Source organism: Salmo trutta, chromosome 29 (assembly GCF_901001165.1).
Source record: "Salmo trutta chromosome 29, fSalTru1.1, whole genome shotgun sequence".
Classification (NCBI taxonomy): domain Eukaryota; kingdom Metazoa; phylum Chordata; class Actinopteri; order Salmoniformes; family Salmonidae; genus Salmo; species Salmo trutta.
This window is the reverse complement of record NC_042985.1, coordinates 14,252,770-14,264,786: the sequence shown is the minus strand read 5'-3', so window position 1 is coordinate 14,264,786 and position 12,017 is coordinate 14,252,770. Positions and strand designations below refer to the sequence as shown.

Genomic DNA, 12,017 nt, shown 5'->3' with positions numbered 1-12,017 from the left:
GAGAAGTACAGCTTCATTTGTTACTTCAAACCGACATATGGAATAGTTTTCATTCGGATTGGAGTTGAAAGATTGCTACAATAATCCTCTATTAGGGGACTTTGTAGGGATACCATTTGTGCTTTATTATATAAAAATAGAGAAACAGCATGATGACATTTGGTTCAAGATAGGTGGTGATTATGAAGGACACGTGTGTGAATATAAGGTTTTGAATACTGCATGCACACTGTCGTGGTCTAATCACACACGCACACGCGCACGCACCTCATTGAAGAGCGGAGAATGAACCCGGAAGTTCACCTCATTTGTTCTGCATGACATGTTAAGGAGGCTCCAGAACAATATTGGATCAATAGGTTTTATTTGTGATGAAATACAATAGGCTCAATAGGCTCCATTGAACGTGTAAATTATAACCTAGTAAATAATATTCATTCATTTGTGATGTAATTATTTTATTCCAGTGGGTGTGTGAGAGGGATGAGGGGTTTATAACCAGCAGGTATCTTAATACCTCTGTTGTAACTTCCTTAATAACTGACGTCAGAGCAGTGTGTGTGTGTGTGTGTGTGTGTGTGTGTGTGGTGTGTGCGTGCGTGTGTGTGTGTGTGTGTGTGTGTGTGTGTGTGTGTGTGTGTGTGTGTGTGTGTGTGTGTGTGTGTGTGTGTGTGTGTGTGTGGTGGGAGGGGATGGAAGGTCGCCCGTGCGCATGTGTGTATGTTCGGGATCGGCAGCGGTGAAACGGAGGTGTGGAGAAACCGAGCAGCACGAGAAAAGCCACGGAGAGAGAGATGGCGCAGGACCCGACCGGAGCGCAAGGACAGGCGGGGGGGCTCGAGACACAACCGAGACGAAGCAAAAAATAAAATGTAGTATCAATAAAACGAGTCTAAAGGGGAAAGAAATCGGAGGAAAGAAAATAATCAACAAAGACAAGAGGAAGAAAACACCAGCCATAAAAAGGATACAAAACACGTCCATCAACCAGGATTCAGGAGACAGAACAAACCACCACAACAAACCAACAGACTGGGAGGGAACTTTCCCGCCGTGAGGACTCTGGACTGTTCTGTGGACATCCATCCCTCTCCCAGGTCACATAGATGGTCGCCAAGCATTATGAACGCGCAACTGTCCATGGAGAGCCTCGGCGACCTGAGCCATGAGTCTGTGGCGGGTCCAGGAGAGCTGCTACTCGGCCACAGCCCACACCCCCGCCCGGGTGGGGGCCGAGGGCTGGCGCACCGCTCCATGGGCATGACGAGCCTACTAGACGGGGGAGAATACCACTCCCATCACGGACACAACACTGGACACCCCGGTCATCACCTGCACCCCGCCATGAGTATGTGCGAGACCCCCTCTGGAATGAGCGCAAGCACCTACACCACCCTCACACCTCTCCAGCCTCCCCTACCCCCCATCTCCACTGTAGCAGACAAGTTCTCTCATCATCACCATCATCATCATCATCCACACCACCATCCTCATCATCCTCATAATCATCATCAGCGACTCCCTGGTAATGTCACCGGCAGCTTTACGTTTATGAGGGACGAGAGGGGGCTGGCGCCGATCAACAACCTCTACTCCCCATACCACCACAAAGACGCCCCTGGGATGGGACAGAGCCTCTCCCCACTGTCTGGCTCTGGCCTGGCCGGCCTACACAGCTCCCAGGCCGGCCTGCCTCCTTATGCCCACCCCGGGGTCTCAGCCTCCATGCCGGGGGAGAAGATGCAGTTGACTCCCGGTGGGTTCGAGGCTCATCACCCCACCATGCTGGCCAGGCACGCCGACCAGCACCTCACCTCCTCGGGGAACATGCTCCATATAAACGGCCTCCATCACCACCACCCCCATGCCCACCTCGGAGCCTCGGGGCACGTCCTGGGCCATGGGAACCCCCGGGATAACAACACCCAGAGCCACGCCTCAGGGCCCGGGGTTCAAGTCCAAGGGGTTGGTGGTGGTGGCGGTACCGACGGCAATTCGACGGGTCAAATGGAAGAAGTAAACACCAAAGAAGTAGCGCAGAGGATCACCACAGAGCTGAAGCGTTACTCCATCCCCCAGGCTATCTTCGCCCAGAGGGTGTTGTGTCGGTCCCAGGGAACACTGTCAGACCTGCTCCGGAACCCCAAGCCCTGGTCCAAGCTCAAGTCTGGCCGGGAGACCTTCCGCCGGATGTGGAAGTGGCTGCAGGAGCCTGAGTTCACACGCATGAGCGCGCTCAGGCTCGCAGGTGAGCGAACCCTCGGTAATACCCACTTCCTTTTTATTTCTCTTTCTCTCTCCCTTTACTCTTCATCTATAGGGGGTATTTAAGATTGTTTGGTTCTCGTCATTGGAACAGTAGGCCTATTGTCTGCAGCTGTCTTGAATCTGACAGTGGAGTAGCTAGTGGTATGACAGAACTGAAACCTCCCTCTGGAATTCCCTGCAGTTGAATTCATCATTGTCTTTGTTGTAATCTCTGTCTCTTGGCTTTTTCCATTCTATAAGATAAGGGCCCATGTGTCTATTCGCGCGCGCGCGTGTGTGTGTGTGTGTGTGTGTGTGTGTGTTGGTAAGGTGATCTGGTACCAGAATAAGCTTATTTTGTCCAACTCATCAGCTTTGTGTTGTTCCCAACAGAGTCCACGCGAGTCCATGTAAACAGAGTCCACGCGCGGGAGAATAAGAATCAAGTTCTAAAAAATATTTTTACGTCATGAAAATATTAATTTGCTGCCAGCACATGTAGCAACATCCTCAAGCGGTGCATTTCGCGGCTGAGGGATGGAACATATGCGGAAAACAGAATAACAATAGAATATAATAGAAGATAATAGAATATTTTCCAGGATCAATATGACCATTATTTTAAATCTTGAGGAAAGCTTATGGAAGCTGTGTCTTTGGCTGCGTTGACGCACTTCTTGTGTTTCAGTGAGTGTGTGTTTTTGTCTTGGAGCTAAACTCGTTATGAGGCGTGACGCGGGGCTGCCTCTGGGTTTGTGGTAATTAACTGATAGATAGCGCTCTATTAATTTGTCCCCGAGGACCCGAGTCAATCCGCCTGAACCGTTCTAGCGGACACACACACGGAGCCACGCAGTCGCCAGCATACAAAGGAATTGCTTTATGTCTAATCAATGACGCGCTGAGGCGGATGGGTTTTTGGCTTGTGAAAAGTGTGAGGCGGTACGCTGCTGAAAGTGTGTTAAATCGCCATTGATTATTTGCAGCGTGTGTGTGTCTGTCTGTTTGTGTGTATCTGTGTGTTTTTGTGTGTAATCAACAGTCTTGCATAGCAAACTATATATATTATTTTAAGTCACAAAAACAATAACATGTAAAATAATATGGTATATATATATATATATATATATATATATATATATATATATATATATATATATATATATATATATATATCTATATATATATACCATATAATTTTACATGTTATTGTTTTTGTGACTTAAATAGACGAATAAACATGTTGCAGTGCAAACGCAACTCTTGATCTTTCGATGCAGGTGATTCAAAATCAGGGTATTACTTATTAATGTCTGATGACGCACGCCAAAAACATTTGTATTGATCCATTAGAATGAGAACCAATACTCCCTTCCATCTCGTGAGCTAACGGAAACACTATCACTCAGGACAGAAAAATATATACATTTTCCCGGAATTGTTTTCAGTGAATTCATGAATATTAGGCAGTACGCCTGTGCTGTTCTATTTAGGCCTGCCATGCGTTTATAAAAGTAAAAAACAAAAGAACATATTTTTCATTAGTCTTATTGTGTTGACTTTTTGAGTGGGGAGATTATTTTGGCGGTGTCTCCCTCTTCATTTTATTTGAGCCTAATTTCACTCCTATAAAACCTCAACCATAATATATATGCATCCATGCGCATATATATTTTATTTCTCCCTAATGAAAGTATATATATATTACTTTATATAACTTCGAACTGAATCATAAAGGCTTCATTGTGAAATACCTCGCCTAATATTAATAGTGTTTCAGATTCTGGAAATGTAGAATGTCTGTAAACAGGAAAAGGAAGCCCGTACACGAACATATATCGATCGGTTCTCGGGTGAAATGTGTGTGTGATCGGCCTACTAAGAACTAAAATAGAAGATTGATATTGATTATTGAAATTTGGCTTATTCCATTTCCCCATGTTACATCATGTATGCCTGGCGGTTTTCTCATGTCGCCGAGGCCTATGCCAGCCGGTAGACTAGGCCTACTCATATCATTAACCTATTTCATCTTAAATTGATAGATTTTTTCACGAATTGGAAATGCAACGTATTACATGTGAAGTGGGTTTAAAATAATTGAGGATAATGCAGCAAAAACGCATTTCCGTTGTGGTCCTTTTGGCAAGGATGTTGTTGAGAAGTTACGTGTATATATAGTTCCCTAAATTCCCTAAATAATTCCCTAAAAGATACTTGTAAATTCTAGACCTATACACTCCCTCTCACACTAGTCAAATTAACCAGGCCTACATTACTTTTGCAGCAAATACAGAAAAATGTGTTTTGCACCTGTCGATCATTTATCTCAAGCATTGATTCTGACATGATCATTTCGTTCGTTAGAAATTAGTTCAACTTTAGGCCTATTATATTCCTGTTTGGGAAGTTTATGCTTCAGGATTTTAATTGTACTTATATTTAACTAGGCAAGTCAGTTAAGAACAAACTCTTATTTTCAACGACAGCCTAGGAACAGTGCCTTGTTCAGGAGCAGAACGACATATTTTTACCTTGTCAGCTCGGGGATTCGATCATGCAACCTTTCTGGTTAGTAGTCCAACGCTCTAACCACTAGGCTACCTGCTGGTTTCTGGCCCAACGCTCTAACCACTAGGCTACCTGCTGGTTACTGGCCCAACGCTCTAACCACTAGGCTACCTGCTGGTTACTGGCCCAACGCTCTAACCACTAGGCTACCTGCTGGTTACTGGTCCAACGCTCTAACCACTAGGCTACCTGCTGGTTACTGGTCCAACGCTCTAACCACTAGGCTACCTGCTGGTTACTGGCCCAACGCTCTAACCACTAGGCTACCTGCTGGTTACTGGCCCAACGCTCTAACCACTAGGCTACCTGCTGGTTACTGTCCCAACGCTCTAACCACTAGGCTACCTGCTGGTTACTGGCCCAACGCTCTAACCACTAGGCTACCTGCCGCCCCAAAATAACATGTTATTGAACATATTTGGAATAGGCCTAATTAAAAAACTTGCCAAACTGAGTGAATCGGCTCTTGGATTCGGAAAAGGGGCTATTCATATATTTTATTTATTTATTTTAAACATACACAATACACACACACCGCTGCTGCAGGTACACGAGTGTGTGTAGTCGCGCCATTGCTAGGCTACCTCAGTGTGCAGTTATCTGCTTAATGATTGTCAGACGGGCAGAGCTGTGTGTGTGTGTGTGTGTGTGTGTGTGTGTGTGTGTGACCAGGGTGATAACGAGCCTGGGAAAGCTCCCAACCTGTCCGACTACCTGTCTGTCTGCTCCGCGCGGTGGCTGCTGGGGTGTCACTGTGGCCTTCAGCACGTTGATTTATAGCGCAGCAGCTAGGATAGAGCTCCACACACACACTCACAAACAGAGCAGATAGGATAGAGTTCCACACACACACACACACACACACACACACACACACACACACACACACACACACACACACACACACACACACACACACACACACACACAGAGAGAGAGAGAGCAGATAGGATGCCAACTCAACACCACACGGCGCGGTAGGTCTCTGTTAATGGTTATCTAGGTGTGTCTCTACCTAACTAGACTACTACTGCTGCTTTCACAGAACACACACAGACCTTTCTGTGATTAGTTCATTTCATAGACTCGAATATCACACATCAACAACACGCACCTGGCATGCAGATCCATCTTGCTTGTTTAACATACATTTGTAAGATGGTAGTGAAATACCCTTGGTCTAAGAACTATATTAAATAATCTACCTGGGACAGTGACTGTCAAGCCGATGTCCTCCAGCTAAGTAGAATGAATGGCTTTTGGTCGAACTCAGCGCTGCTACAGCTGTTTGACAGCTCACTACTGCCCTCTATCGGTAAAGTCTCGATATGCAGGTAGAGGCCTACATACCGTGTGCTTCAGCACCACGGTCAGCGGCAATTGTTTTCAGCTGTGAGCTCCGGTGTAGGTTATTATGAGGCTACCCGTGTGTGTGTGTTATATTCCACGGTATAGATGATTTTGTGCTGTAGCCTATTGTTCTTATACAGTGTTGTATACTGTGTTAATGTTGTTATGATGTAGTTTGTTATAACATTTCTCTCCCCACCCTCTACCCCTCCCTTAGCGTGTAAGCGCAAGGAGCAGGACCATGGCCACTGTAAAGTTGGTGGTGACCGTGGCGGCAGCGGTGGCAGCAGCGGCGGAAACCACAGCGGCAGCAACCACAGCGGTAATGGTGGCCACTCCAAGAAGCCTCGGCTGGTGTTTACCGACGTCCAGAGAAGGACCCTCCACGCCATCTTCAAGGAGAACAAGCGTCCGTCCAAGGAGCTTCAGATCACCATCAGCCAGCAGCTGGGCCTGGAGCTGACCACCGTCTCAAATTTCTTCATGAACGCACGCCGACGCAGCCTCGACAAGTGGCTCGACGACAACGGAGGCTCCTCCCACTCCGCTAATTCCTCCGTCTCCACCTGCAGCAAAGCCTGAGGAGGAGGGACTGGAGGGGGGAGAGCGGGCAGAGTTTTGAGTTCATTTAACTTGGAAAAAATAAGTTGCCACGCTGACTTACAATTTTGAATTATGTCATCTCAGGTAATCAAGTGTTGAGTTGACTACATTTTATATTAGATATGGTGTTAGAAGTTTTTAGTTAGCGTGGAGACTTATTTTTTTCTAGTTTGAAGCAGTCAAGATTTTTTACTGTGTATGGGGAGACAGACTGACAGACTCAACCTCGGTGGAAAAGCTTTACAATGTAGAAACCAGGAGAAACCAAGGAAAATACCTATAAACAGCGTTTTGACCTTAAAGACTGTACTATAACACTGCTATTTATAGTGTCCAAAGAAAAAACAAACCAAAGACTTGTTTTGACCTGCTTTAAAAACTCTGTTCTGGCATTCTACCCAATCACTGATCTCACAGCTTTAATACCTCCTGCCCACTGTCCTTATCTTTGATCTGACTGGTTGGTTTGAGGGAGGGCCTCTGGATGGACGTTTAATCAGCCTATCAGCTGTGTGGGTTCTGACCAGTGGACGGAGATCCTGTGGGACGGGTCAATCAGCTTTGAGGAGGAGTCTTACAGGAGCCACTGGAATGTTCAGCAGCCGTTTGGATTGGTCAGAGTTTCTGTCCGTCAGGACAAACAGACATTTGATTGGTCACAGTTTTCTGTCCGTCAGTAAACCCCAGACACTCCAGGTAGAAGCTGCCATAAACTGATCTAGGTTCAGATTACCTTGCCCCCAATCCTATCAGTAACCATAAGAAGGATGAAATAAATATTGTTTCTGACCCGGGATCAGTGATTAGGGGCGACTTCTACCTCCTTCACTGGAAGAGCAGACAGGGGAGGGGGAAAATCGCCCCAGTAGGAGTTGCTAACCATGACCCATAACCCCTGACCCATTCCGTAGTGCTTTCTTCCTGTACTGTTGAAACAGTAAAAATGAAAACCAAAGCTTTCTCCACTCCAGGGCAGGTAGCCTAGACTGTATGCAGTTATAATACCAAATCACTTTGACAGAATCACAGCAAGAAGTACAACCAAAGAATAATGTCTTATATTTTGTAGCTGATGTTGTAAAGAGTATTTTTAAAGACCTGAGTGTGACTGTTAACACTCTCCTCTCCTCCTATCCCTCCATCTCTCCTATCTTCCTCTCTCTCCATCTCTCCTCTCCTCCTATCCCTCCATCTCTCCTATCTTCCTCTCTCTCCATCTCTCAGTGGTGGAAAAAGTACCCAATTGTCATACTTTAAAAAAGTAAAGATACCTTAATAGAAAAGGACTTGAGTAAAAATGAAAGTCACCCAGTAAAATACTACTTGAGTAAAAGTCTAAAAGTATTTGGTTTTAAATATACTTAAGTATCAAAAGTAAATGTAATTTCTAAAATATACACAAGTATCAAAAGTAAAAGTGAAAGTAGAAATCATTTCAAATTCCTTATATTAAGCAAACCGGACGGCATCATTTTCTTTTCTTTTTTATTTACAGATAGCCAGGGGCACACTGCAACACTCAGACATCATTTACAAACGAAGCATGTGTGTTTTATGAGTCCACTAAATCAGAGGGAGTAGGGATGACCGGGGATATTCTCATTATAAGTGCGTGAATTGAACCATTTTCCTGTCCTGATAAGCATTCAAAATGTAATGAGTACTTGTGGGTGTCAGGGAAGATGTATGGAGTAAAAAGTACATTGTTTTCTTTAGGAATGTATTGAAGTAAAAGTAAAAGTAGTCAAACATATAAATAGTAAGGTAAAGTACAGATACCCCAAAAAACGACTTAAGTAGTACTTTAACGTATTTTTACTTAAGCACTTTACACCACTACCATTTCTCCTCCTCTCCTCCTCACCCAGTATCTCTCCTCTACCTCCATTTCTCTACTCCATCATTCTGGCTCTCCTCTCTTCCTCTCCCTCCGTCTCATCTCAGTGGGTATGGATGGATGCTATGCATGTCAGCACCAGGAAGAAAGCACTACAGTGGCTTGCCTTCCCAAAGTATGAGTCAAATTGTGTGGAGTTTACTGTCTATGGGCTTGGTTCGCTCCTTTGCTCCTCTCCATGTCTGGGGTAGCAGTCTCTGGGCTGGGAGTGGGGGTATCTCTGCCTCTGTCTGTGGGTTACTGTAGCTCCTCTCCATGTTAATGAGTATTATATTAAATGAAGCAAAGCCAAGCGAGAGCTGCTTCCTCACGTCGAAAAGAAAACAACAAAGAAGAGGATAAAGAAATCTCTAAATGTGTTAAGACCTACTGATATTTTATAGTGTGAACCAAAGATGCTACCTCACTCAATTTCCATTTGTGATTTCTATCACTTTGATGATACCAAAGATAACCAAAGATTTTGTCATTGCACGGCTGACATGAGTGATGTGGATAGAAGGTTTACTGTATTTCCTTATCCTTACCCCTCCTCTCCTCTCGTCCTCCTCCCCTCCCCCTGCTCTGCTTGGTCTCTCAACATCTCTGCTCTCTACTTATAAAGCTATAGGTAGACATGATACTGAAGCTGTAGACTATGTTACCAAAACAATGAAGATGTTGACAACACTCTAGACATACATATTAACAATGTTCTAGAAAGAAATGTTGACAATTTTTGAGAATGATATGTTGGCAAAATTCTAGAATGATGTTGACAACATTTTAGACAGAGGTTGACAACGTTCGAGAATGACATGTTGACAAGGTTCTAGAATGTTGACAACATTGTAGACAGACATGTTGAAAATGTTCTTGAATTATGTTTACAACGTTCTAGAATGATATGTTGACAACATTGAACGCTCTAAAATTACATGTTGACAACATTCAGACATGTTGACAACCTCTCTAAAACTCCCAGGACGAGTGCCTTGCTTGAACCAAAGTGTTAAACCACTGTTGACCTCTCTATGACCTTTGACCTTTTACTCTTTGAATACCTCAGCCTGTAGAGAAGGGCCACTACTGAAGACTAAAGGAATATCTCTCACTTTCTGCTCTCTCTCTTTCTCTCGCTCTCTCTCACAAGTGGTGCTTTCGCCAGCTCAACCATGCAATGAAAACATACCAAAGGAATTTCTGATCTCCACTCCTGCTGATATACCAAAGCTCTTCTTCTTCTTCTGTCTCCCCTGCCCCCCTCCCTTCCTCCCACTCTCCTCCCATCCTCTCTCCTCCCCTTTGAAGGAAGGCCCAGCACTCTGGCTGTGTTTGTCTCTGAATACCTCATAGTGAGAACTCTGTGGTTCTGTGGAGATAGATTGTCAAAGTGGGTCAGGCAGAACTCAACTAGTTTGGTAACTAATGTTATTGTTACTTCTTTCAAAAATCTTGATGGTTCTTATTTATTTTGAATGTTTTTTTTGGCAGAAGTGTTCTGTTCAAGGTCGCGGAGGACAAGTTTCAGGGTCTTGAGGTTTGAAACTTGTCTGGATGGAGAGATGAAGTGTACTATTTTGTTATCAGACGTTGGGTACTTATTCCGATATTATAATGATGGTAGACTATTGTTTTTTACAGGGTAAAACCAACAACTGCTGTGATAATGTGTTCATATGTTTTCCTTTTCTCGTCTTCTGTGTTGTGATGATTTGATTTTAATGGAATTGTGTTTTTGTATTATTGCTTAACCACTGCTTTAATTTATGCCTTTGTAGAACATCTAGATTTGTATATAGTAGGTTTTTTGAGAGAAAACAAACAAAAAAACAAACAAATGAACATTCAGTTTTGTCTTACAGACTTATACCATTCTCCTGCTTAGATCAGATGAAGGAGCGGGTTTGTGTTCTTCTTCTCGTATATCACAGCTCTGTCACTTCAACATGTGTTCTGAACACTGCCAGAGACCACACCATTGCCCTGACAACGGGCCGACACACGTCTGACACTACATCCTATTTCCTATGTAGTGCATTACTTCTGACCAGAACCCTATGGCTCATCCAGGATGTGATCAGGACAATATTGAAAATCAGGATTTTGACTAGGGGATGTGTTCGTTTCATATCTCTACTAACCCAAACCCTATGGCTCTGTTCAAAACTAGTGCACTATATAGGGTGTCATTTCAGATACAGACGTTCTACACTTGGTACGTACTTCGCTCAACAGCTGTCAAAAAAGCAGCAGTGTGTAATGTGTTTTATATTCTTTTGACTTTTCAATTTTTTTATTTTATTTTATGGGTATTAATAATAATAATGAGCATCCAAAGATTTCTAAAACAAACCAAAAAGTTGAGAAAAAAAGGAAAAATAAATGAATTAAAACGTTTGAAAAAGCACTGGCATTTGTGAGTTTAGGAGATGTTGAGTTTTGATTTGCCATTCGCAGCACGGGTATAGATGTTAGTAGAAGGCTGTAGGCCGGGGGCTTCTGTAGTCAAGGTTACTCCGCCGTGTAGGGAATCTCCTGTTTAAATGTACAACCTGAAGTGATGTTTTAAACTAAACCAGGGCTGCAAGTCCTCTCAGTGTTGCTCAACCCAGTCCTCTGGTGCCTGATTCACACTATAGGGCCAAGCCAAGCTGTACTGTGGTGGCCTGGTTACAAATGTGTGAATCAGGTATCGGACCACCAACCATTTCACATATTAGGTCTATTCCAACACTTGCACTCCTCTTTCAACTAAGTCAACTAATCATGAAGCCCGTGACTAGTTGAATCAGGTGAGTTAGAGCTGGAATATATCAGATATATAAAACAGTTGGTCCCTAAGGACTGATCTGAGTCACTTTGCTGTCTGACACACAGAGTGAGGTGGGTGGAGTTGGGGGGGGTTAGCGGTGGGCTGGATGGGGTCTGGGCGGGGCAGCAGGCCTGCCAGGGGCGGGGTCAGAGAGCTTGTTCTGAACTGCATTTCAAATTAAATCCTATTCCAAATATGTGATGTAGTGCATTAGGAAGGGAATATGGTGTGATGAAGTGCACTATATAGGGATTAGGGTGTGATTTGAAACATATGCCTCTTGTTCATAATATTGTGTCCCTGCCGCCTAGCTCCACACAGTGTCTGTTGTTTGGTGCAAACTCGTGTAATGACAATGAGCAAAGTCTAATAAACCTACAAAGAAACGTGTGTGTGTATATGGGTGGGACAGCACTTATCTAGTCTCTCTCTCTGTGTGTGTGTGTGTGTGTCTGTGTGTGTGTGTGTGTGTGTGTGTGTGTGTGTGTGTGTGTGTGTGTGTGTGTGTGTGTGTGTGTGTGTGTGTGTGTGGTCAGTGAACTCAGTTTAGCAGCT

General features: G+C 44.2%; 1 protein-coding gene across 2 annotated transcripts; it reads left to right on the top strand.

Moving 5' to 3' along the window:
• The first annotated feature begins 745 nt into the window (after positions 1–745).
• LOC115166985 (hepatocyte nuclear factor 6-like) lies at positions 746–7,952 on the top strand. Of its 2 annotated transcripts, none has more exons than XM_029720973.1 (2): positions 746–2,248; positions 6,386–7,952. In XM_029720973.1, exons 1-2 carry the CDS (start codon positions 1,123–1,125, stop codon positions 6,748–6,750), a joined length of 1,491 nt encoding a protein of 496 aa, XP_029576833.1. In that variant the 5' UTR covers positions 746–1,122; the 3' UTR covers positions 6,751–7,952. The 2 variants fall into 2 exon arrangements, with proteins under 2 accessions (XP_029576833.1, XP_029576832.1); XM_029720972.1 differs by having other exon boundaries at positions 746–2,263.
• Positions 7,953–12,017: the final 4,065 nt, after the last annotated feature.